At 39.5% G+C, this 26,755-nt stretch overlaps 1 protein-coding gene across 1 annotated transcript; it reads right to left on the bottom strand.

Annotated features, from left to right (window-relative positions):
- Positions 1-2,533: 2,533 nt before the first annotated feature.
- LOC124862969 (galanin receptor 2b) lies at positions 2,534-26,188 on the bottom strand. The gene is made up of 3 exons (XM_047357185.1): positions 26,027-26,188; positions 19,607-19,990; positions 2,534-5,015 (listed from the first exon to the last, which is right to left on the bottom strand). Exons 2-3 carry the CDS (start codon positions 19,978-19,980, stop codon positions 4,250-4,252), a joined length of 1,140 nt encoding a protein of 379 aa, XP_047213141.1. The 5' UTR covers positions 19,981-19,990; positions 26,027-26,188; the 3' UTR covers positions 2,534-4,249.
- Between the last annotated feature and the right edge of the window lie 567 nt (positions 26,189-26,755).

A 26,755-nucleotide genomic window follows, 5' to 3' on the forward strand; every position in this document is an offset into this window, starting at 1 on the left:
TAAATGGGAATCTAATTGCATTTGCTGAAGAGTAATTCTTTATTATGCAATAATTAAACAGAAGTGTAAATTTAAAACTGTAATACTTTGAAAATCACTTCAACTTTAACAAAAGCTTAGAAACAATCAGCAAAACAAAGAAAAATTGAATACAAAAAAACAAATAAAGAAATGAAACATCCACACTGATTTATGTTGGATCTAAAAACTGATGGAATATAAACGCACTCATGAGACACCTTTTTAGTGACTAACTAACTAACCTGATAACAAATCAGCCACAGCCATGGTACCAACAACATAAAAGCATGGGTGGTGGTGGTACGATGGTGTGGGGGATATGTTGTGGTCCCTTATAACATAATGATTATTATTTAAACATCAAAACCAATCTGAGCATTATTGCTGATCCTCTCCTTCTCTTTGTGATCATATACTCATCTTCTGATGGCTACTTCCAAAAGTATGATTTCACAAAAGCTCACATCGCCATAGGTTCACTCTTCTCAAGCGACCTATATAGTCACCAGATTGATTTTCAATGATCACCTTTGGGATGCAGCTGAACAGGAGCTTGGCATTATGTCCATATGAACCAAAATCTTAGAGAATTGTTTTTAACACCTTCTTGAACCTATGCCACAGAGAATTAATGAAGATCTAAAGGCAAAAAAGGGACTAGCTTGTGCTAGCAAGGAGTACCTTATAAAGTAGCCAGGAAGTGGGTTTTTTTTTTGTACTGTTTCTTTCTCTGATTTTCTTTTAAGCTCCAATAGTTCTTGGTGTTGTATACTCTTCATATCTACACTATACTATAAAAAAACTTTAGGATCCATTGAGTCATTTTTTTTGCTCAACATCTCAGACAACTGATTTATTTTTGCTTTCTTTGGTCATCATTTTTCCCAATCCTCCAGACTCTATTACCACCTCACAGAAAAACAACAGCCTCTCGGAACCTCCAGTGTTTTGCCCATCGCACTGGTTAGTCATCTCCTATTTCCGGCTGCGGAGCAACCACTAACATCATAAGGCAGCAAGGAAATTCAGTTAGAGGCAAAGATATATATCCTGATATTTACTATCACTGGGACAAATGCTACAAACAAATTCACTAAACACCTCCTCAGTTGCACCTGTTACAGAGCCGATTCCAGATGCCCACAGTGAATTCTTCATGTGTGGGTGCTGTGACAACTTCACTAACAGAACCCACCCACTGATAGCTGCTTAAACACAACAGAAAGAAACAGTAAATGCAAAAGAGAATCCATCTCCAATGACACAGCAGGCTTGGAGATAGTTCTTGGGCCTTGGAGAACACAAGCCCTTCTGTTAGTATTAATGAAACCCCACAATTTATGTTATGTAAAATTACACACTACACACATTCCTGTCATGTTTTAACATGGTTTAAATCTAACTGCCATATTTGCCTGGATCTATACAAATGCTAATTAGTGCAGGCCAAATTATGCCTCAACAGATGTGAGGAAGTCAAGTGAGCTGCAAGGGCGATATCTAGTCCCAGTAGTCCCAGTCCTCACTGCAGGAGTGTCCTTTCAAGCAGCAGAAAATAGCACTGCCTAATTTGGAAATGATGAGCTTTTGTAACTCATGGCATATCTTCTTGCACGTAGAAGTCAACACATGAATATGCATGTGCCTGGCCTCACATGAAAAATATTCACTTTTAAGAATGCAGTGACACTTGATGTGGTAGTACAATGAATTCATTAAATGCTTTCATCAAATTATTATCCACTTAAGATTGTCCTTTCCATAATATTGTACAATATGGCTCTCTCTATATATCTCCTTGCTCTTCTATCAAAGGTAGAGTATGATGTTAATGAAACTAACAGCATTTTGATGCAGTTTAAACATGATAGACTTACTTGTAATTAGAAATCCTTTAAAAGCCTGTCGCAACATTTAGTGACAGAAATCATACTTGTCCCATTTTTGAGTATGCATTGCATGTTGGATGTGTTCTTTATGAAAACATAATGAATACATAATGCTTGTTTTTGTTTTGTGCTGCTTTTGAGCTCTGACATGCTCAGTCTACTGAGTATGTTCAAATTTGAGAAAAACTCCAGACTTTTCATACTTTAAATCAAAGTCTAACAAAATTTGTAATTTTAAATTTTTTTAGGTAACTCAACAACTAAATGTTTCCTGAATGATGCTGAGACAGAAAATAGCAACTGTATTCCAATTTCAGAGTCATTACAAACTGCAACTTTTGTCTGAAACCACTTATACTTTGAATTAAATCAAATTAAAAACAGCAAATGCTGTTCTGTTTCTTTATATATTCTACAGAGTTATTTTCTACTTTCATATATAACTTTCTGGAAAAATTAAAACTGACATCGTTTTGGTTTTACATAAGTTTCCTTACTCAGTAAGACCGACAAGAATGTTAATATTCACAACCAACAAATTGACTTGTTTTGCCAAATTAAACACATTAAAGTTTCTAAAAGTAAACTAAATACCTAACTAACTAATGATCATAACAGCTCTTACGAATATTACCAGCTTTACAAAAACTGTGATAAAGATCACTTTCATGTCAAACAATACATCTATATTTAGGATTCATGCTTCAAATGGTCTGAATATTTTTATTTAATCAACATTTATTGAGCAGCTTTAGAGTCCACATAGTATGAAATTATCAATGTAGACATTAGCATATTAAACCATTAATTCCCAAAAAGGAGCGCTGCAATTGAAAGCAGTTTAATTTGTATTTTTGCTACAGAAACAGAGAAAAGAAGACAAGATAATTACTAGAAGAGGAGAGCAAATACATCGTTCTTTGTAATGAGAATATTGATTGAATATGTTGAAATATTTGTGTGAATTAGACTGCTGAAGGCATATTTTTGAGTCATCATGCTGGAGATAACTATACCATTAATGATGCTAAAATCATTTACAACATATTTCTGATTTTCCTTTAAAAACTAAATATGCTCTGCAACACAATTTCACAGCATAAACGGATCTATTTGGTCATTTAAGCCATTCAGTCCACAGTACATTCTTTCTCTCCATTAAAATATCTGGAACATAGCACAAACAAAAGGCTTTATTACAGTTCTGAGATAGAACTCAACTCTACAGTAAAACAAAGACAAACTGAGGATGTGCTGTCCTTTGCATAAAAACAAATCTGCAAATGTGTGATAATCGTTTCACAGCTTTACAATATTAAATACATCTTAGTTAAATACTCTTAAGATACATAAGTGCACTCATTGACAAACACATTCTTTTAACGGCATAATATTTTACACCAAATAGAAACATGCCATTGGTACAAAGTACAAGTAAAGCAAGAAAAAGTGTACAAATATTGCAGAATTCAAAAAGACTTCTGCAAGCCATCAACCCTGAACTTTGCATTTATTTTTTTTATCTTAGCTTAAAATGCCTCCCCCGAAACCTAATTGTTACACCTGGCACACATCAGTGTGTTCTGAGCCATATTTAGAGACTTCTTTATCCAGTTACAAAGCTGCACTGTGAATATTTAACTGTTTTGCACAACTGTCTGCAGAGTTAGCTTACTTACACATTTTGCCCAATTGAAGACTTATCTCAAAACGAGAGAACAGCATTTGCATGCAAAAGACAAAACAAACACCCTGCTCCACGAAAAACTACACCTTTGATATCCAACGGGTGGGTTTAAACCTGGCAGGAAGGTCGGATTAGACTTCAACGATTACAGCTGAAAACTGCTCACGTGGAGAGAAATCCAGCTACCGAATATTAAAGCTAAACTTGGGATGGTGGTTAAACAGTGGTGCAGAGATGACTTATAGATGAGTCACATGGGATGACGTTCACATTAGCTTTAGTAAATGAACAACCTCGCTCCCCTGATTTCATCAGTTATCACCAATCCTTTGAAGAAAAATAACCTCGGTATATGAAATAACGTTTTTCTTTGCAGCTCACGAAAAGTATTTGAATTAAACTGTAAATATTTGAACAGAAATATGTCTGCTGATAGGTGCAACAGTAAAGTTGAGTTGAGCTGAATTGATTAAATGATCGGATGAATGAGCAACATTTTCCGATTTAGTAGTTACCTCATTCCAAATTAATGTATCCCCCAGTTTACCCCCAACAAATTGAATGTTGAATTGGTAAAAAATGTATTAATTTCTATATAGTTGCAAAGATTTTCATGTAAGGCAATCTGCACTGAAACTTCTCTGAGCGTTCATCAAGTCGGGTGCTGAAAAGAAGAATTTAGGGTCACCATAGGCTCTCTTGGCTCCACTCGTCTTGGCCTGTTGATCATTTCGCATTCGTTCTGTCGCATGTTCTCTTCGTTCATGTGTGATACCTCCGTGGAGCCCGCTTCAAACCCAGGCCCCGTGTTGACCACGTGAACCACGTGAACCTTGTTTCTACCATTTTTAATGAGAATGCAGCTGAAGACTTTCTTGAAACCTTTACGGAAGTGTTTAGACACCAGAGCATACACAATAGGGTTGACGCAAGAGTTGGCATAGGCCATGCAGTGAGAGAGTAGCCTGAAGGCGTACGTGGTTTGATTGAAAGGGAAATCTCCATACAGATAGCACAATATCACCACGTGGTATGGCAGCCAGCATATGCAGAAGAGCACGGTGACAATGATGATCATCTTGGTGACTTTGCGCTTGGCTCTTTTAGATTCTAACATGCCGTCCAGAGGGTCAACAGCTGTCCAGAGGTACTTAATGGTTCTGGTGTACGAGAGGCTCACGACCAGCACAGGAATGACGTAGCCGAACAGGAAGGTGCAGGTGTCCAGGACCTTACGGTTTTGTTCCTCCCAGCCAGGGATACACACAGTACTGTTGGCAAAATCAATCAGGTCATAGTAGCTGAGATATGGACCTGCAAAGACCAGGGAAAGACCCCAGATAACCACCATGGCGACCACTGCATTACAAGGGGTTCTCAACTCTCTGGAGCGCAGAGGGTAGCGTATGGCCAAATATCTGTAAAGATAAAACAAATAAATTCAGTGAGCTCTTAGTTTTATGGTCTCATTCAAGAGCTGAATACAAGCATCTGTCATTCTAAATGTATCAAGCTGAGAGTAAAATGCTGTGAAAAGTATTTGCCCCCTAACATATTTCTGTCTTTGCTTTAGTTATCTCTTAAATGTTCAAAACCATCAAAAATATCTGATTAAGATAACCTGTGTAAATACAAAATGTAGTTTTCAAATGATAATTTCATTTGGGGTAAAAAGCTTTACCAAGCAATGTGGCTCTATGTGAAAAATCTATTTTCTTTAATGTTAAGGTTGATTTAAGTAGCCAAACTCAGACCTAAATGCTGCCAGACCTGAGGAATCATGAAATCACCAAAACAAAACCTCTCTAACAGCATTAGGTAGGCTAAAAGATCTCAAAAAGCAGTAAAGGATGTGAAGAGATTCAGGAACAGATGAGAGACCAGTTCAATAACGTCTATTAGTCTGAAGAGTTTTATAAAGATATTTCTAAGGCTTTCAAACTCCAGCGAACCAAAGTGAGAGGCATTTTCTACAGAAAAAGAAAACATGGACCTTGGAAAACATCTTAGAAATAGGTGGCCTACTAAAATGAATCAAAAAGTGCAAAAACCACTGGCTCAAAGACAAAACAAAAGAAAAACCAACAACAAATAAAACAACATAAGTTTTTGAAATAGCTTGGACAAAGTTTGGACATAAATCTGGTTGATACACTGTGGCATGACCTTTAACAGGTCTAACATGCTCAAAAATAATCCATGTGGCTGATTAAAACAAATCAGCAAATTAGAGTGGGCCAAAATCTTCTCCACAGCATGTTGTGATTTGGGGTTGTTTGGTTTTTGGTTTCGGGTTTTTTCTTTATATGTCATTTCACAGTTGAAGTTTTGAATCATGTTTCTGTTTATTTTTCTGGTCATGTTTTAGTTTCATGTTGTTCTACTTTCTGTTTGTTTGTATTCAAGAGTCTGTTTTGCTCCAGCCACGTTTTGTTCTGTCTGTCAATTATCTTTATTCGGTTCACCTGCTCCAAGCTAATCTGTCTCCTCGCTCCACCTGGTTCGCGCTACATAAATGCACACCTGTTCAGTTACACATCGTGGAAACATTTCAAATCATGCTCATGTCTTGCTTTTTCTCAATCATATCATGCCTGTCTTGCTTGCCTCATCTGCCTGTTTTGATCCTGCCTCATCTGGAGTGAGTTTTTGTTAATTAAATCATTTTCACTTACCATCATACTGCCTGCTAGTCTGCATTCTGGGTTCCTACACTACACACAGCCTAACACAGCAATGATGTTGTCAGTGGTGGAATTTACTTTATTACAGAAAACCAGGTTAGTTTGGATTGCTTTTTCCCACCTAATAACTTAAATCATCATTCGAAAATTGCTTTTTGCATTTATTCAGGCTATATTTGTCTGAAATTAACATGTGCTCGATCTGACAGATAAAGTGTCACAAAAAGCAGCAACAGAAGAAATCTATAAGAGTCAAATACTTGTTCAAAGCTGGGTAATCAGAAAAAGTTGTTAAAAAATGTAAAAGATTGTTAAGGGAGAATAATTGCTTTAGAGAGTCATCATAAAAAAGTCAACGTTCATTGTTTACAGTTAAAGGTTTGAGTCATCATTTCTTTGTATTTACCAGACAATTTTTAACTCTTTTAAAGTGATCTTGAGGAATATTCTGTTGTGAAGCTATGAAATTCTGCATTTATGCCTGGGTGTTCATCGCCAGATGAATCCGAGCTTACAATGTGCAGTACTTGAAACTGGCCCTGTGCTGCTCCATTTCAGCCATATTTGTCCCCTCGGTTCACCTGCTTGGAGCAGGTGAACCGAATTTTTGCAGGTATATAACAAAATAAGTACAAATTCTTGAATCATTATGTAATTATTATTTTACTTACAATTATTATTTTAAAAGTTCCTATTTGAAGGCCAAATCCTCTCATCTTATCATTGACTTATCCACATTCTTCGTTTTCAAAGACCAAACTACACAGAAAGTGTCAAGATGTAGGGTTGTTTTGTTTTTGGTTTCGGGGTTTTTCCTTATGTTTTTCACTGTTCAAGTTTTGAATCATGTTTCTGTTTATTTTCCTGGTCATGCTTTTGTTTTGTCGTCTTGTTCATGTTTTGTCAAGTTTGGTTTTCGGATCTGGTTATGCTTTTGCTTCATGTTTTTCTAGTTTGTGTTCAAGAGTCTCTGTTTTGCTCCAGTCACGTTTTGTTCTGTTAATTAAGTTTATTCAGTTCATCTGCTTCAAGTTAATCTGTCTCCTTACTCCACCTGGTTTTCACGCCATATATTCACACCTGTTCTGTTAGTCATCGCGGAAACATCTTTCATTCTCATGCTCATGTCTTGTTCTAAAACCAAGTCTTGTCTTTTTGATGTTGCCATGCCTGTCTTGCCTGCCCGTTTGTTTTGTTCCTGCCTCCTGCTAAGTGTGAGTTTTCGTAATTAAACCTTTTTTTTTTCACTTAAAATCACGCTGCCTGCTCGTCTGCATTGTGGGGTCCAATATCAAGTAAACCGTGACAGAAAGCTGTTATTTGACGACTTTTGCAGCTTCAAAAATGGAAATTTGCTTTACTTAGTAAAACTCCGAACTCCAACTTTGTTCAGAGCAAAACATAATGAAGTTTTCCAAAAATCTTTTTTGTAAAGGAAGAGAATTATAATTTAGCGGTGTTTGCAACTTTAACACTGTTAATTTACGCATCATAAAAACATGTTTTTTTACATTGTGTGTGTGGATTAAAGTTGTGTAATAAATTCAGAGTGCAATGTCCACCTATAAAGTGGGTGGGAAAAATAAGAGAAATGTACATTTTACTGGAGACTGATTTGAGTTATAGGTATAACTCATGACCTTAATGAAGCATAAAAAAGAAAAAGATGTTTAGAAAAATAGTAAGATGGGTTGAGAATAAGTGTGCACTCCTTTCCACTTCTTTTTGGACATGTAAACCAAATAAGACAAGATGGGACTATATTGTTCCATCCATCCATCCATCATCAATACCTGCTTTTCCGTTCATGGTCGCAGAGGGGTCTGGTGTCTATCTCCAGTAGTCATTGCTCATAGAGTACATCCTAAACAGGTTGCCAGTCCATCACAGTATACTGTTGCATAATTTGACACATTTGTTCTGTTTTCCTTCCTGTCTCCCAGTTTTTATCCCCCATATTGTCATGATTCTCTGGTGTTTGAGTTTCTTCAGTGATGTTTCCTCTGTGTTGTTTACGTTTTCCGTTGCTCTTAGTTTAGATTCATTCATTGTAGTTTAAGTTTATTATTCATTCTTGTGCTTTGTTACATTTAGATATTTTTGCTAGATTTCATCCCTGTGTTTCTTTTTGTCTGCTCTTGCTCATTTACTCCTCTCCATCAGCTCTCACTCTTTTTTGTTCTCACTTGCTTCTCATACTCATTTGATTACCCTCACCTGCTTGCCCAGCCTTTCGCTTGACTCTCTCCCTGTATATAAGCTGTTAGGTTTCATTTGCTCTTTGCTGGAATCTACGGTTTGTCTGCCTCTACATCTGTTGTTTTGCCTCATGGTCTGTGGTTTTTGCTCCCTGTATCTCCGTTGTTCTGTCTGGTTCCCGTTCACGATCTTTGTAAGTTTTATTTTATTTTTTTTCCTATTTTTGTCATTAAACAACTTTACACATTTTTGCCACTACTACACCCCACATTTAGGTCCTCCTTCAATCATACCATGACAAAGATACTTTTGTACATTGTTTACCTCCTCATATCTAAAGCAGTAAGATACATGTACTTGATAGAGATTTTACATTAAAGAATACTCTGTATGATACTATACTAGTGCTACATGTACAATGAGTCAGTAGACTGGTAAGTAATTTCTTTTTTACATTCGGTATTAGAAATGATACATTTATTGCTTGGACATTCAACCCCAGCTAAATTGCAAGCATTAACAGCACCTCTAGTGAATAATTTTAAAGACATTGCAAGAAAAAGTACCACTTAAAACTACCCTCTAAACCATTTTTCAAGTCAGATAATAGGAACATGAGAATGGTACAAGCACACATGCTTTCAGCATGAGTCACTTTTCTGATTTCTTTTCGTTGAATAGAACAAAAAAAAACAATTTATCTTTTCTGTTGTATCTATGAATGTAAATGGAACTGTGTCACACTTTGTGCAGCATTCACAAAGATGGTTTTTAAGAATTTCAGTACTGTCTGATTGTACATGTTTTATATATTTAGAGGAAATGGGCCTGAACTGTAAAGCACAAATTGACAAAACAGCAACAAAATAAAAATAAATAAACAAAAACTACTGCTAAACATTAGAAAATAGCACATTTGAGGTTTGCATAGTTTTTTTTTACTTTTCAATATTTCATGGAGTTGAAAGACCACCTTAGGAAACATGCAGCAATAACAAGAGAACATGAGCATATTCAGTGCTGTGCTGTCAACTGGTGGGCGCTAAATGTACAGTCTGTTAAAGTGGTTTTATGTCTCTTTGGATGCAGTAAAGAAAATGAAGTCAACTGTTGATTTCCATTAAACCGCAGGGCCAGTTGTGATAATATTATTTATCATTACAAGGGATTGCACAGTGGGTTAGCAGTCATCAGTGTTAACTCACAGTGAGAAGGTCTGTGGTTTAAATTTCTGTGTGATGTTTGCTTGTTTTTACTACATATCCATGATATTTATCATGCTTTCTTGGACCTTGGGTCTGATGCACTGCCAACCTGTCCAAAATGTCACCTCCTTGTGGCAGATGAGAGCTGGCGGGATATAAGACATTTGTACCCCTGATCAGAATGTTGAAGGTATTTAAAATAAATAAATAAAGCACAGAATGAGCACATTATCTTGTCCTAAAATTTTTATCATTGCCTATGCATGTTTATAAATTAATGTTGTATGAGCTGATTGTTCTCTGCCAGGTGTTCCCAGTATTTCAGTTTTTCTTTTCTAGGTAAAACAGCACATCCATCTCTCAGCTTTTTCCGTTCACAAAAGACTTCAGTCACCTCTGGAGAGGTGGAAAGGATAGCTTCTCTGCTCTTTGATATTTTTTGGGAGATAAAGGCACTTATGTTTGACATGAAAGGCAAAAAGAAGACACTTTGAACCTTCTTGTATGAAGCCTCAGCGGTTTAGACAACTAACATTGCTGTTTGCAGCCATCGGTCTTTATGCATAGGGAGAATTTGAAGGAAAGGTTGATTATATCAGGATTTAAAGTTTTTGGAGTCAAAACATTTGAGAAAAACAAGTCGTGTAAAATTAAAAAGATGTAATAAACAGACAACAGTTACATTTATACTGACTGACATGGCTCAGCCAAGAGTTGCAATAGCCTCTTGTAGGGTTTTTTGTATTGCATATCCTAAGAAGTACATGGAAAAACATAATTAAAAAAGGGGCAATAAATATTTCTCAGCTATGAGATAAAACTACATACAAGAATTATCTGTGCAAAGCACTCGTCAGCAGAAAATACTGTAAAGCATTTTGTCTTTTTGAACTGTGATTTCTTTTCCCACTGAGGATTCTTCACTCAAAGAAAACCTTTTTTAGATTTTTTTTCAACATTTATGTGTGTCTGCATATATCCAACAAAGAGTGTGGGGAAAAACAGAGAAAATGTATTATTAACAGTCTGACTTAGAGTTTATATTTTTTTCAGACAGAGGAGGAAACAATGAGTGAATCCTCTGAAGGATAAACACGGCCAGTGTGAGTGCAGATTCTGCACCAGTGGACAACTGCTCAATGACTGCCCATATTGACTGAGCTGACTGTGTTACCTAACAACTGTAATGATGGCTTAGTGCTGACTCTGTGAGGGGGAATAATTTTTAGCCAGGGATACTGCATGAGTGTCTCACAAGATATTTAATTACAGCTTAATTGCCTCGTGAGGTCTTCTGAGTGTTTCAGTAATGCTGTTCATGTGTGACTCTGGGATGTCACTATGCTCGAGCCTGCTTTGTTCACATGAGATGAATACATTTTAGGAGTTTAGGCATTCTTATTGTGCATATGTTCATTGTAATAAACAAAATAACATGAAATAAAAATAAAGCACAATGAATTCCTATTTTTTAAGTTAAAACTTTGACATTCAAAGGACATTTGCATGACTGCACATAAGAAAATCCGACTGGTGAAAACTTAGCGACTAATAGTTGTGGTTCTCTACTTATCTAAAAAACAAAACTGTAATATCTCATAATGAATATTCAGACTGCAATATGCGCTATCAGAGAAACTAATAGTGCATATACACAAGCAGGCATTCATACAAGTGCCCCAAACATGCTATAGACAGTAAGGAATATTGTGTGGCTGTGTTTATAAATATGGGTAAAGCTTTTGATTCTGTCCACCGTAACATTGCAGCCAGTAGGCTTACAAACATTGGTCTTTCTGAGAAATGCCTGGCATTGTTTAATAGTTAAATTTTTGGTCGTGTACAATCAGTGGAGGCTGGTGGATTTGAGTCTGATCCTATGCAATTATCTATCAGTGTTCTTCAGGAGTCTATACTAGGTCAAAACTTTTTAAGATCTATATAAATATCGAGAATGCTACTGGCAGTTCTCTTATTCATTTATATGCTGATGACACCATTATGTTCATATCTAGTCCAACTCTAAATCCTGTCTTTACGATGCAGCTTCAGTAGTATTCAGAATACCTTCTCCAAGCCTAACTTTCTTTCAAATACAAGCAAAACCAAATTCATTATTAACCGAATTTATATTAATTATTAATAACTGTAACCTCAGACTGTCTATTTTCTTAATATCGCCACTCTGAATGGCATAGTATTAGAATTTTAGATTAAATAAAAAAATGAAATGGGAGATAAAGGCACTTATGTTTGACATGAAAGGCAAAAAGAAGACACTTTGAACCTTCTTGTATGAAGCCTCAGCGGTTTAGACAACTAACATTGCTGTTTGCAGCCATCGGTCTTTATGCATAGGTGCAATTAGAAGGAAAGGTTGATTATATCATGATGATTTAAAGTTTTGGACTCAAAACATTTAAGAAAAACAAGTAGTGTGTAGCACCCCACTGCTCTGTCCAGTATTAACTGGGACAATAACTTCAACTGACTGGTGGGGTGTCTATTAGGGTCCTTTAAATTATAAGGTAGATACCACGTAGGTTTACCTATGTTGAGTCAATACTTGCTCCTCTGATAACCTTTTACCATACTTTCAAGCGAAATAACTAATAATTCCAGACAACCTGCTAACAGAAACAGTTTATTTTAATGAAAACTTGGGCAAAGAAATAAATGCTTAGCCACAACATCAGGGTACTCAACACCTTACAAGTTTCCAATGTAAAGACCAGAGCAAAGCTCTTAGTTCGTTAAACTACCCGTTCCTCAATCTAAAATAAAAAAACTATTTGGGCACGTTACCTTCTCAACCCTTTATTTCTTGCCACTATAACTCTTGTTTTTCCAAGAACCAACAACCGTTTTAATAGTTTTTACCTATAACCAGAATCCACATTTTCGTCATTATCAGAACTCCATACATTCATCAGAAGAAATACTGTTAACTATAAACACAACACCCATGGGTCCCACACACACACAGTTCAGTACAGCTTGCGGTCTCGTTGCAGGCCAGATGAAACGCGGGTGCGATGCAAAAGACGAAAATCCTCTTCTCCCGGGCAAAACGCTAAAAGGACTCAGACTTGCTTGCTCAACAGGTGTCCGCTCCGCCGACACACGGATGTTTGTCGATTCCCACCAACGCTACTCCACCTCCGCTACACAAATTGCGCAGAAACCTCTCCGTAACGCTGGAACCAGTGTCGCCAGGTTGATACATCATCTCGGATCAGCCGCAGTTTCCTCGCATCAGCCGCGGTTCTCCTCCGTGTTTTTTCTCCTCCGTCGCACTTCCACACACTACTGCAGATATCGTAACTGCAGTGGTTAGATTTAACTCGTGCAGAGAATCTCTGTGTTAGGAATAAACTTAATTAATATGCTCATAACTGTTTTTCCCTTTTATACCATAGTGAAGTAAAGTATAAGTTCTAAAGTTTCCCTTTTGTTACAATAGGATAAGAATGCTCATAGACATACAGTACAAGGATAAATGGCCCAAGTATTGTCATAAATGACCTGAAGTTGGGGCACTGGGGTATAGTGGAGCAGCTGGTATAACTGGGTTGATTAGAAAACTACAGCACACTTAGATTAAGTATAGACACCCGCTACTACACAATCTTAACAGATAGACACCACAATGGTGACACATAGTCTACTGATAATCACTGAGGGAGTGCACATCCATTGCATTGGAGTGCCAGATATAAAAACTGTATGTGACCTTCTATCGGGGCTCTTCGTCAGGCTCTAACAGACTGCCACGGTTCGAGATGGGAGCCTCAGCGCTGATCTCTGTAATCATTCCTGTGCCTTAATTTAGATTAAACGAGCTAAAAGTTAGAAACTGTTTGAGTCGTTCCTTTAAGAGTCTTTGGATAGAAGTGGTGACTGTTTCCGGGGTCCAAGTACCGGTGGGGCTCCGAGGCGTCTGACCGCCAACAGGGTGGGGTAGCCCGGACATCTGAAACAGTTCAATCCTTCTCCAACCTCAGGGTCAGCCTACATAAACTGCAATCTCCATTTTCCTCATGTTCCTCCTCTTTCCTCTTCTTCCCTTCTTCTTCCCATCATTCCCTGTTTCCCCTCCTTTGTAACTTCCGTTACAACTAGGTTTGGTCCATAGTCTCTAGACTAATCAAAACATTAGTCAAAAAAACAATAATATACACATGTGAATACACATGTCGCCTCCAGAGATGCTTCATTTTCCTGTTGTTTACGGTTTTTCCCATATGACCAATAGTAACAACAATGAAACGGAAACACCTGTCATTTTAGTGTGGGACGTTTCATGGCTAAATTGGACCAGCCTGGTAGCCAGTCTTCATTGATTGCACATTGCACCAGTAAGAGCAGAGTGTGAAGGTTCAATTAGCAGGGTAAGAGCACACTTTTGCTCAAAATATTGAAATGCACACAACATTATGTTATGGGTAACATACCAAAGTTCAAAAGAGGACAAATTGTTGGTGCACATCTTGCTGGCGCATCTGTGACCAAGACAGCAAGTCTTTGTGATGTATCAAGAGCCACGGTATCCAGGGTAATGTCAGCATACCACCAAGAAGGACGAACCACATCCAACAGGATTAAGTGTGGACGCAAGAGGAAGCTCTCTGAAAGGGATCCAAAAAACATAAAACCACGGCTGCCCAAATTACGGCAGAATTAAACGTGCACCTCAACTCTCCTGTTTCCACCAGAACTGTCTGTCGGGAGCTCCACAGGGTCAATATACACGGCCGGGCTGCTATAGCCAAACCTTTGGTCACTCATGCCAATGCCAAACGTCGGTTTCAATGGTGCAAGGAGCGCAAATCTTGGGCTGTGGACAATGTGAAACATGTATTGTTCTCTGATGAGTCCACCTTTACTGTTTTCCCCACATCCAGGAGAGTTACGGTGTGGAGAAGCCCCAAAGAAGCGCACCAGCCAGACTGTTGCATGCCCACAGTGAAGCATGGGTGTGGATCAGTGATGGTTTGGGCTGCCATATCATGGCATTCCCTTGCCCCAATACTTGTGCTAGATGGGTGCGTCACTGCCAAGGACTACCGAACCATTCTTGAGGATCATGTGCATCCAATATGTCATTCCCAAGACGAATTGACGCTGTATTGGCCGCAAAAGGAGGCCCTACACCATACTAATAAATTATTGTGGTCTAAAACCAGGTGTTTCAGTTTCATTGTCCAACCCCTGTATATATGCATAATCACTTGGATTACCAATATTCAAAACATAATAATACCAGGCTCTCAACTATATTTCTGATATAAATATCACGTTTTGATTATTTTGTTTATTCAAAAGCTATTGTGCATGTTTTTTTAGCCAGGGGCTACAAGTGTAAAATTAAAAAGATGTAATAAACAGACAACAGTTACATTTATACTGACTGACATGGCTCAGCCAGGGGTTGCAATAGCCTCTTGTAGGGTTTTTGTATTGCATATCCTAAGAGGTACATGGAAAAACATAATTAAAAAGGGGCAATAAATATTTCTCAGCTATGAGATAAAACTACATACAAGAGTTATCTGTGCAAAGCACTCGTCAGCAGAAAATACTGTAAAGCATTTTGTCTTTTTGAACTGTGATTTTTTTTTCCCACTGAGGATTCTTCACTCAAAGAAGAATGAGCATTCATACAAGTGCCCCAAACATGCTATAGACAGTAAGGAAAATTGTGTGGCTGTGTTTATAGATCTGGGTAAAACTTTTGATTCTGTCCACCATAACATTGCAGCCAGTAGGCTTACAAACATTGGACTTTCTGAGAAATGCCTGGCATTGTTTAACAGTTACATTTTTGGTAATGTACAATCAGTGGAGGCTGGTGGATTTGAGTCTGATCCTATGCAATTATCTATCAGTGTTCTTCAGGAGTCTATACTAGGTCAAAACTTTTTAAGATCTATATAAAGAATATCGAGAATGCTACTGGCAGTTCTCTTATTCATTTATATGCTGATGACACCATTATGTTCATATCTAGTCCAACTCTAAATCCTGTCTTTACGATGCAGCTTCAATAGTATTCAGAATACTTTCTCCAAGCCTAACTTTCTTTCAAATACAAGCAAAACCACATTCATTATTAACTGAACTTAATTAATTATTAATAACTGTAACCTCAGACTGCCGATTTTCTTAATATTGCCATTCTGAATGGCATAGTATTAGAACTTTAGATTAAATTAAATGTGAACTAAAAAACTCAATGTCATCTCTCATATTGCAGGATCACCACATTCATTCCAAAAGGCTGTACAAAATTAGCTTGTTCCACATTTCAGTTTGCTGCCCCTAACAAATGAGTTGTAAAAAAGAAAAAAGCAAAAGCACTGTACTTTTATCTCACAGTCTGCTTTCAGTACCTACTTACAAAATATAGTTACCAATCAGTGGACTTTATTTAAATTTTTATGTTACCAAATTCAGTTTTTTAATGTTTTGTTTTTATTTATTTTTTAATTATATCATAAATGTGTCTTTATGTTTTCATTGTTGCTTTTAATGCTAACTCCTGCCGAGGTCGACATTGTAAATGAGATCCAGTTCTCAATCATCTTACCTGGTTAAATAAAGGTTAAAAAAGTTATTAAAAGAAACAAAGGTAGAAAATACTGATTTTGAATTAGTCCCTTAACTATTTTGTCCCTTGAATTGTCCAGTTGAGTTTCATGTTGCACACAATTAGAGGTATTAGATAAAAGCAGACATAGATAAATTGCAGAACAAGATTAATTTTGGGTCCCTCTGATTTGCCTTACCTCGGCTTCCAAATCCCTCTCCCTGCAAAGGAGGCCATCATGCATGGACTGGCCAGTAACCAAGGCAACTTTAGACATAAAGACCAGGTACTGTCTGCTCCTGGCTTTTACTGGTGGTTTCCACTCAGAAAGGATTGAGTGTGCTAATTGCTTCAGAAGCACTTGCACTAGTGCTCAAAATAATTGTCACAGCATAGTAACAGCCTTATTTGTAATTGTTTATTCAAGGTAGATAACTTTTCTTAAATAGAAAAAAATTATTGATGCATATTTAAAAATATGCATCAATAATACCACTCTCTTTTGAATCTTGCCTAATTGTAAAATGGCCTTTTTGTAACCAGTATCCAGCTTATTTAATTGTATCACAGAACCAAAGAGTATTTTTCATCTTAATATTCCGCCTTTCTGCAAGAAAATAGATACATAAAACAAATCCTATTAAATATTTGTTAAATAGTTCCCCCTGCAGTGGGCCCACCACCTGCAGGGGGAACCGTGAGGGACCGGTGCAAAGAGGATTGGGTGGCGGACGAAGGTGGAGACCTCGGCGGTCCGATCCCCGGATGCTTAGGCTGGCTCTAGGGACGTGGAATGTCACCTCGCTGGGGGGGAAGGAGCCTGAGCTTGTGTGGGAGGTTGAGAGATATCGACTAGAAATAGTCGGGCTCGCCTCCACGCACAGCGTGGGCTCTGGAACCCATCTCCTTGAGAGGGGTTGGAGTCTCTTCTACTCTGGAGTGGCCCACGGGGAGAGGTGGCGGGCTGGTGTGGGTTTGCTTGTTTCCCCCCAGCTCAGCCATCTCGTGTTGGGGTTTACCCCAGTGGATGAGAGGGTCGCATCCCTGCGCCTTCGGGTTGGGGATAGGTCTCTGACTGTCGTCTCGGCCTACGGGCCGAGCGGTAGTGTGGAGTACCAAGCCTTCTTGGTGTCATCAGACCTTCGGCCGCATGTTTTGGACACTCGGATGAAGAGAGGGGCTGAGCTGTCCATTGATCACCACCTGGTGGTGAGTTGGATCCGTTGGTGGAGGAGAAAGCCGGACAGAAGCAGTGCTTTGCCAACACTGTTTATAGTGGGGGTGGGGAGCTGCTGACCTTGACTGAGGACATTATCGGGCGGTGGAAGGAGTACTTCGAGGATCTCCTCAATCCTGCTATCACGCATTTCGTGGTGGAAACAGAGGCTGGGGACTCGGGGTTGGACTCTTTCATCACCCAGGTTGAAGTCACCGAGGTAGTTAAAAAGCTCCGCGGTGGCAAGGCTTCGGGGGTGGATGAGATCCGCCCTGAGTACCTCAAGTCTTTGGATGTTGTTGGGCTGTCATGGTTGACACGACTCTTCAACGTTGCGTGGCGGTCGGGGACAGTGCCTCTGGACTGGCAGACTGGGGTGGTGGTCCCCCTACATAAGAAGGGTGACCGGAGGGTGTGTTCCAACTACAGGGGGATCACACTCCTCAGCCTCCCTGGTAAGGCCTACGCCAGGGTAATGGAGAGGAGAGTCCGGCCGATAGTCGAACCCAGGCTTCAAGAGGAGCAGTGTGGTTTTCGTCCCGGCCGCGGAACACTGGACCAGCTCTATACACTCCACAGGCTGCTCGAGGGTTCACGGGAGTTTGCCCAACTGGTTCACATGTGTTTTGTGGACCTGGAGATGGCATTCGACTGTGTCCCTCGTGATGCCCTGTGGGGGGTGCTCCAGGAGTATGGAATCAGGGGCCTTTTATTAGGGGCCATCCGGTCCCTGTACGAGCGGAGCAGGAGTTTGGTCCGCATTGCCGGCACTAAGTCGGACCTGTTCCCGGTGCATGTTGGACTCCGGCAGGGCTGCCCTTTGTCACCAGTCCTGTTCATAACTTTTATGGACAGGATTTCTAGACGCAGGCAAGGGCTGGAGGGGGTCTGGTTTGGGGACCAGTGGATTTCGTCTCTTCTTTTTGCAGATGACGTGGTCCTGCTGGCCCCCTCTAGCCAAGACCTACAGCATGCACTGGGGCGGTTCGCAGCCGAGTGTGAAGCGGCTGGGATGAAGATCAGCTCCTCCAAGTCCGAGGCCATGGTACTCGACCGGAAAAGGGTGGCTTGTCCTCTTCAGGTTGGAGGGGAGTTCCTGCCTCAAGTGGAGGAGTTTAAGTATCTCGGGGTCTTGTTCACGAGTAAGTGAAGAATGGAGCGGGAGATCGACAGACGGATCGGTGCGGCTGCCACAGTAATGGGGGCACTGTGCCGGTCCGTTGTGGTGAAGAGAGAGCTGAGCCGAAAAGCAAAGCTCTCAATTTACCGGTCGGTCTACGTTCCTACCCTCACCTATGGCCATGAACTTTGGGTCATGACCGAAAGAACGAGATCCCGGATACAAGCGGCTGAAATGAGCTTCCTCCGTAGGGTGGCCGGGCACTCCCTTAGAGATAGGGTGAGGAGCTCAGCCATCCGGGAGGGGCTCGGAATAGAGTCGCTGCTCCTCCACATGGAGAGGAGCCAGTTGAGGTGGCTCGGGCATCTATACCGGATGCCTCCTGGACGCCTTCCTCGGGAGGTGTTCCAGGCACGTCCCACCGGGAGGAGGCCCAGGGGACGGGCCAGGACATGCTGGAGGGACTATGTCTCTCGGCTGGCCTGGGAACGCCTTGGGCTCCACCCGGAGGAGCTGGAGGAGGTGTCTGGGGAGAGGGACGTCTGGGCGTGACCCGGTCCCGGATAAGTGGAAGACGATGAGTACGAGTACTATTAAACATGATCTTGCACTAATAAACAATTTCTTTTTTTAAGAAAAAAAAATCACTTTGTTTAGTATGGAAATGCCATAATTAGTTGTGGAAAAAAAAAAAAAAAAATATATATATATATATATATATATATATATATATATATGGTAGTTCTTTAATTTTCAAGACCCAACGTAAGTCTGTATTTAGAGCGGGGAGGAATTTAATAAAGCCTTGGAGTGCTTGAATTAGTCATTTGAGTGGGGGGTATTTCCCTCCTGCCTCCGCATGTTTAGTACTCTTGATATAAATTAAGCAGGTAAACAAAACTGAATAACAGTGTTTGATCAACCAATAGTAAGGAATACATTTGATGAGAATAACTGCTAGTATACTGTATTACGTCTCAATTATTAATAACTTACCTGTCAACAGACACAGCAGCCAGTGTGAAGCTGCTGGCATACATGGTAAGGTTGATGAAGAAGTGGACCACTTTGCACATGAAGGAGCCAAACACCCAGCCCTCCAGAGAGTAGATGGTAGCTTGGAAAGGAACGCAGAAGATGATGAAGGAGAAGTCGGCCACGCTCAGGTTGAGTATGAACAGGTTGGTCGTGTTGTATCCAAGCTGGCCACTCCGCAGCAGCACGGCAAGCACCAGGCTGTTTCCAATGGTGCCGAGCAGGAAAATGAGGGAGAATACCACGGACACGATTACGCTGGTGGGGTTCAGCTGGTAGCTTTCAGACACGTTGGCCTGCCCTCCTGTCCAGCTGAAATCCTCAAATTCAGACATTTTGGTGAAACTAGAACAAGAGAAGAAAGGAGTCAGGCATGTGAAGCAAATTGTGAAAAGACACTTGCGGTCCACATCTTAAATGAAACCTGTGATTGCTTTTAAAGAAGAGACACGTCATCTTTAGAAGCAAGCAAATGCTTTTATGCAAATGCTGACATGATGATGATAAAGGTTGTCTGGTGCAGAGTTAATTGCAACTTTTCAAATTACAGGTCCTTCTCAAAATATTAGCATATTGTGATAAAGTTCATTATTTTCCATAATGTCATGATGAAAATTTAACATTAATATATTTTAGATTCATTGCACACTAACTGAAATATTTCAGGTCTTTTATTGTCTTAATACAGATGATTGAGGCATACAGCTCATGAAAACCCAAAATTCCTATCTCACAAAATTAGCATATCATTAAAAGGGTCTCTAAACGAGCTATGAACCTAATCATCTGAATCAACGAGTTAACTCTAAACACCTGCAAAAGATTCCTGAGGCCTTTAAAACTCCCAGCCTGGTTCATCACTCAAAACCCCAATCATGGGTAAGACTGCCGACCTGACTGCTGTCCAGAAGGCCACTATTGACACCCTCAAGCAAGAGGGTAAGACACAGAAATAAATTCCTGAACGAATAGGCTGTTCCCAGAGTGCTGTATCAAGGCACCTCAGTGGGAAGTCTGTGGGAAGGAAAAAGTGTGGCAGAAAACGCTGCACAACGAGAAGAGGTGACCGGACCCTGAGGAAGATTGTGGAGAAGGGCCGATTCCAGACCTTGGGGGACCTGCGGAAGCAGTGGACTGAGTCTGGAGTAGAAACATCCAGAGCCACCGTGCACAGGCGTGTGCAGGAAATGGGCTACAGGTGCCGCATTCCCCAGGTCAAGCCACTTTTGAAACAGAAACAGCGGCAGAAGCGCCTGACCTGGTCTACAGAGAAGCAGCACTGGACTGTTGCTCAGTGGTCCAAAGTACTTTTTTCAGATGAAAGCAAATTCTGCATGTCATTCGGAAATCAAGGTGCCAGAGTCTGGAGGAAGACTGGGGAGAAGGAAATGCCAAAATGCCAGACGTCCAGTGTCAAGTACCCACAGTCAGTGATGGTCTGGGGTGCCGTGTCAGCTGCTGGTGTTAGTCCACTGTGTTTTATCAAGGGCAGGGTCAATGCAGCTAGCTAGCAGGAGATTTTGGAGCACTTCATGCTTCCATCTGCTGAAAAGCTTTATGGAGATGAAGATTTCATTTTTCAGCACGACCTGGCACCTGCTCACAGTGCCAAAACCACTGGTAAATGGTTTACTGACCATGGTATCACTGTGCTCAATTGGCCTGCCAACTCTCCTGACCTGAACCCCATAGAGAATCTGTGGGATATTGTGAAGAGAACGTTGAGAGACTCAAGACCCAACACTCTGGATGAGCTAAAGGCCGCTATCGAAGCATCCTGGGCCTCCATAAGACCTCAGCAGTGCCACAGGCTGATTGTCTCCATGCCACGCCGCATTGAAGCAGTCATTTCTGCCAAAGGATTCCCGACCAAGTATTGAGTGCATAACTGTACATGATTATTTGAAGGTTGACGTTTTTTGTATTAAAAACACTTTTCTTTTATTGGTCGGATGAAATATGCTAATTTTGTGAGATAGGAATTTTGGGTTTTCATGAGCTGTATGCCAAAATCATCCATATTAAGACAATAAAAGACCTGAAATATTTCAGTTAGTGTGCAATGAATCTAAAATATATGAATGTTAAATTTTCATCATGACATTATGGAAAATAATGAACTTTATCACAATATGCTAATATTTTGAGAAGGACCTGTGTTTAACTAAAATGACAAGCCTCCATTCACCAGAAACTTTTGGTCCAAAAGATTTCCAATGGGGTTAATGCCACACAACATAAGGGTAAAAAACGGTGGAGACATTTTACCACACATTAACTGGGATTATTTAGAGTTTCTAACTACTTATAACAGGGAAAACCACTGGTAGTTCATGCAGAAAATGCCCCGCTTGGTGACCCCCCTTGTTCCGCTCCTTTTTCATCCACTTTTTTCATAAAAACATGTTGAAAATAATATTTTAATGGTATTCAGAGGTCTTTACCAGTAAATCAGAGTAGTTTGGTAAGCATAAACCACTTTACTGAACCCCTCCAAACGTAAATCTAGGCCAACCAATTGGCTTCAGAAGTCACTTAAATAGTTTAAACTTGCGCGTACTGTATTGTAAGTAAAAACATAGGTGTTGTTTGAAGGCTTTTGAGGTTTCTTAAAAATCATGGAACAAAGAGCACTGTGGTCAGCAGACAGGTTAAACAGGTCAAAGATCAAGTTGCAGACAAGTTTAAAGCTGGGAATGGTTATAAAAAATTATTTGAACATCGAAACATTTCTTCTGAAAATAGGAATAGTACAGCTGCAAAATTACAAAGACATAGCTGTTCACATTAACTGACCACCTGGGTGAGAAGAACATTAATCATAGAGCAGCCATCAGGACCTTGATAACTCAGGTATCCAAAGTGGGAGCATCTGCTGAAGGGACACCTATTAGTCATGCACTTCTCATATCTGGGAATATGAGTAGGATGAAAAAAAAAAAACTATTGTTGAGAAGAAAGCCATCAAACATCTTGCTTTCAGTTCTTCCACAAAAATGTGGAAGAAGGTTGTTAGATCAAAGAGGACCAAAACTAAGTATTTTTGCATATAAGCAAAATGCTATTTGTGGAGGAAAACTACACAAGTTAATGGGAAGAAGGATGCAGGTAAATGCAATGGAATTGTGGAAGATTATTTGCCGGAGGATGCAAACAATTTGATGCTGGAACAGAGGTTAAAAAACAAGCAAGTGTTAAAATGGCCCAGTCAATGTTCAAGCCTGAATCCTGTAAGGAAACTGTTGGTCAAACTTGAGATATCTGCATGTGCTCTCTGTGCAAATTTACTGAGATATTCCACAGAGGATGGGATTCCTTCTGTGCAATTCAGTAGAAAAAAATACATGAAAACTACCTAACCAGGTTGCACAGTTATGTCCTAATTTGTGCCTTACATAAAATTTTAATAACATACTGTCAAGCTTGTGGTTATAAGATGGCAAACTGTGAAGAGTTTCAAGGGTTATAAATACTTTAGCAAAGCAATTGATATAGCTAATAAAAAAAATCAACTTTTTGCTCCTTTTTTGTTTTTTACAAATACAGTAGGTATTACAAATCAAATCTGTGTTTTAAAAAAACATGTAATCTATTAGAATATTTCATAACAGGTCTGACCTGACTCATTTACATATTGCAATATTTACCCTTGTCTGGATTTAAGGTTGTCCTGATGATTTTTTTAAATTTATTTTCATGAATAAAATAAATCCCTTCCACTGTGTAGCAATCCAGTTCAACTTTAACCAGCCTAGTTATGTTAGCTTCTGGACTAGAAATGGCCAAAAAGTCCAAATTACTTGAAAAACAGTGAAACAGCTTTTCAGGTTAGAGCCAAAAATCCAATAGAAAACTCAGTTGAGGCACAATTTACAAAACTCAGAGTCCCTTAGCAGAAGGGCACCCTGGGCAGAAACCCATGTCACCCATTCCAAAAACTGCTCCAAATTATATATTTAAGTGTTTCTTTAAATGCAAATGTTGCTAAAATTTTGCAACAATGCTAAATCTTAATGTTTTCTGCCAGCATCATACAGAGTAATAGAGGGTCATCTTTAATGTTTTCATGCTGTATAATTATATGATGTGCTGCTGCAGTAAATGGACCAATAAGCAACTCACTAGGTCAGTTCCACTCCACCCAAACTGAATGGATCACTTCTCTAATCCACCACTACCTGAGTGCTCTGCATATATTTACTCAGTGAAAACAAAAAGAGCAGAAGCTCACCTGTGGATACTGGGATACTTTGCTTCCAGCCATGTCTACATAGAAGCATTGATCACTACCAACAAGCAGCAATGAGGAGATATTTGTCTCTGTCAAAATCTGGCTCGAAACAGTGTCATGCCAAACCTTCTGACGTGTAGGATTTAGTAAAGTGTTTCCAATGATGTCAATCTGCTCTCATGTCATAGGTACACTCATTTTATATTGCACAGCAGCCATTGGTACAAAATTGAAACTAAAGTATTCCACTTGCAGGGGAATCATAGTCACGCACACAGCGCAGCATTTCTAAACACATTTATGTTCCAACAAATGGAGTGCTTGTTTTTTTGTGTTAAAAGGTGCTAAAAATAATGTGCTTGTAATTTATTATTTCCCTTACAATATTTTGCCATTTTTGGCAGTTAATTGTTAAAAGCCAGTTTGTAATTACAGATGCTAAGGGAACTGATGGGTGTATGGAGATGAAGAGGATATGCAAAATGCCAATTATGCATGATCATCTTCTCTAATTGTGCAATTACATTATTAGCAAAATGAAGCAACATCTGCAATTAACCCATAATCCACAGACACCTACGTATTAGTCTAAATATCTGTTTTTATTGCTGGTTCTGCATCACAACTTTGAGTCGTAGTATTATGCTCTGAGGTTGATTATTGGGCTTTCATGCTTCAGGCTTGTATAGTCACAGGATGTGATGGACAGGACAAAGGGGGTGAGGTCTATTTGTTTCAAGTGGGTTTAGAATCAGCTCTTCATGTAAATTTTCCAAGAAAATGGCCAAATCAAATTTTTTTCACTGAGTAGACTTCAAAGAAACAACTTATTCTTCGAGTGTGCCATTGATTTTCTGAAGAATACAACCTTTATGGAGAACAATCAATATAAGTCACTTTCAAAGCAATGCACTTCGTTTAAGGATTGTGTTCTTTGTAATAGTATTTGTGTGCAACTATGCTCTAAAATTGACATATTGAAAAAGTTATGATCTGAACAAGATACTTTCTTCTCATGCCTTTATCTTTGTTAGCGCTGCAGTAGTGCATTTGTGTCGCGGTTGCAATTTTCCCTCATAAATCAGCAACCCACGCCTATGACACTGCTGCTTACCAAGCTCATACAGGAATAATTTCGGTTTAAGGAAGAGGAAAATGCAACAATTTTCCCATCAGCAAAAGAGCAGCGTGATTGAAAAGGCTTTATTAAGAGGTCACTTATTACCTTAATCAAAAGGATGGTATTTGCCATGAAAGAGAAGGCAAGGGCAGTCTGAAAATACCTATGTGATGTAAAATTCAAAGCTGAATGGAAGAAATTGCTCGTTAAATGAAGTGACAAAATTTATTATAAGTCTCTTTAAAAACAATTAATTAGTTAATTAATAGACATATTCGTCAGTTTTATAAATCAGTTTTATAAATCTTAAATTTATAGTGAAAAATTACATTTTCGTTAATTTTAAGTTATTTCCAAAAACAGCGCGTCTGTATGACCAGAATCATTTGCATCATTTGCTACTGCAGTGGAATTCACTTCAAAGCTCTGTTCCAGATTTAGACAGAGCTAAACCCACTTTCTTTTGCACCAGGCTAAGTAATCTGCGTTAATATAAGATTTCACTCTGCAGCAATATAACAGAGCTAAATCAGAGCAGGACATGTTTTAGCCTCGTTGGGATCAGAGGAAACAGGGAAAGATGAGCAGATGCTTCATGGTCTGGTGTGTGCAACACTAGACATGCTGTAAAATTCACAGACTTTGGTTGTGCACAGTGTGATGAATTTGAGGCTAAAATTACAAATTGTATAAAAGGAAACAGTAAAAGTGTAAAGAAACCAGCAGATCCAAAGAGAGAGGAAGAGAGTGACTGGAATGTAGCATAACCAAAAACAGTGTGTGGAAATATATGAGCCTCAAAATCATAAGCTTCCTCCTAAATAAGAAACAGGAATTGAACACCTACACTGTTGGAACCAAAGTTCAGATATGAGCTTAAGCTATGTTTGTCCTACCATGTGATTATCAAATAAACATGAAATATTAAAGATCAGAATTCCTAATGTTTTGCAGATGGGTTCATTTTTACCTTGCATAACCATCAACAGTAGGATGCAGATCAGGCATGGGTGCAGCAGAGTTAACCTACCAGACTGATGATGTTGGACAGTATCCAAAGCTTCCCAACCTTCTCCGATTAGGTACAACACACCCAGGGGACCAACACTAATAACATGCTGATTGTTTTTGTACCGAAGCCTCTTCCCTACCAGCATCCGTCGCCGTCTGCCTGAGCTGCTGCTGTCTTACTCTCTTTCTCCGCCTGCCTTCCCCACCACTCACCCCCCCTCTTGCTGGGACTCCTCCTCCACATTCACTTTAATGTTCACACTTCACTGCAGAGAAGGACGAGAGAGAGAGAGCTGAGGTATGGGGGGGAGGATTCAGTGCCTGGCGGTCTCGCTGTCACTGTGTAATTAGGAGGTCATCTGATGAACAGCCGCCTGGTATCACTGGTGCTACCCTGTGAAGACTCTGATCCTAGATCCTCTGTTGTTAAATAAAGGGTTATCTTCATCTCCATCTCCATCTCCATCTGCACCGACAGCCACTGCCTGATCAGAAGGAGAAGCAGTTGTTCACTGCAGACATGGGAAGAAATGTCTTACCCTTGAACACATTGTTTAAGGTTTAATTAGTTAGCTAATTTTATTTCAGTATATAATGATAAATGTCTCTATGGAAGAGCATTATAAGATCCTAACACTCTCTATATATTAAATACAGACTTGTTTCTTATGAGCTAAATATATCAATATCCAACCAGCAATTATCTTTTACTTATCTGTGATTGCGTTGCAAGGTCAGGAAGGAAAAC

This window comes from Girardinichthys multiradiatus, chromosome X (assembly GCF_021462225.1).
Source record: "Girardinichthys multiradiatus isolate DD_20200921_A chromosome X, DD_fGirMul_XY1, whole genome shotgun sequence".
In the NCBI taxonomy this organism is placed as follows: domain Eukaryota; kingdom Metazoa; phylum Chordata; class Actinopteri; order Cyprinodontiformes; family Goodeidae; genus Girardinichthys; species Girardinichthys multiradiatus.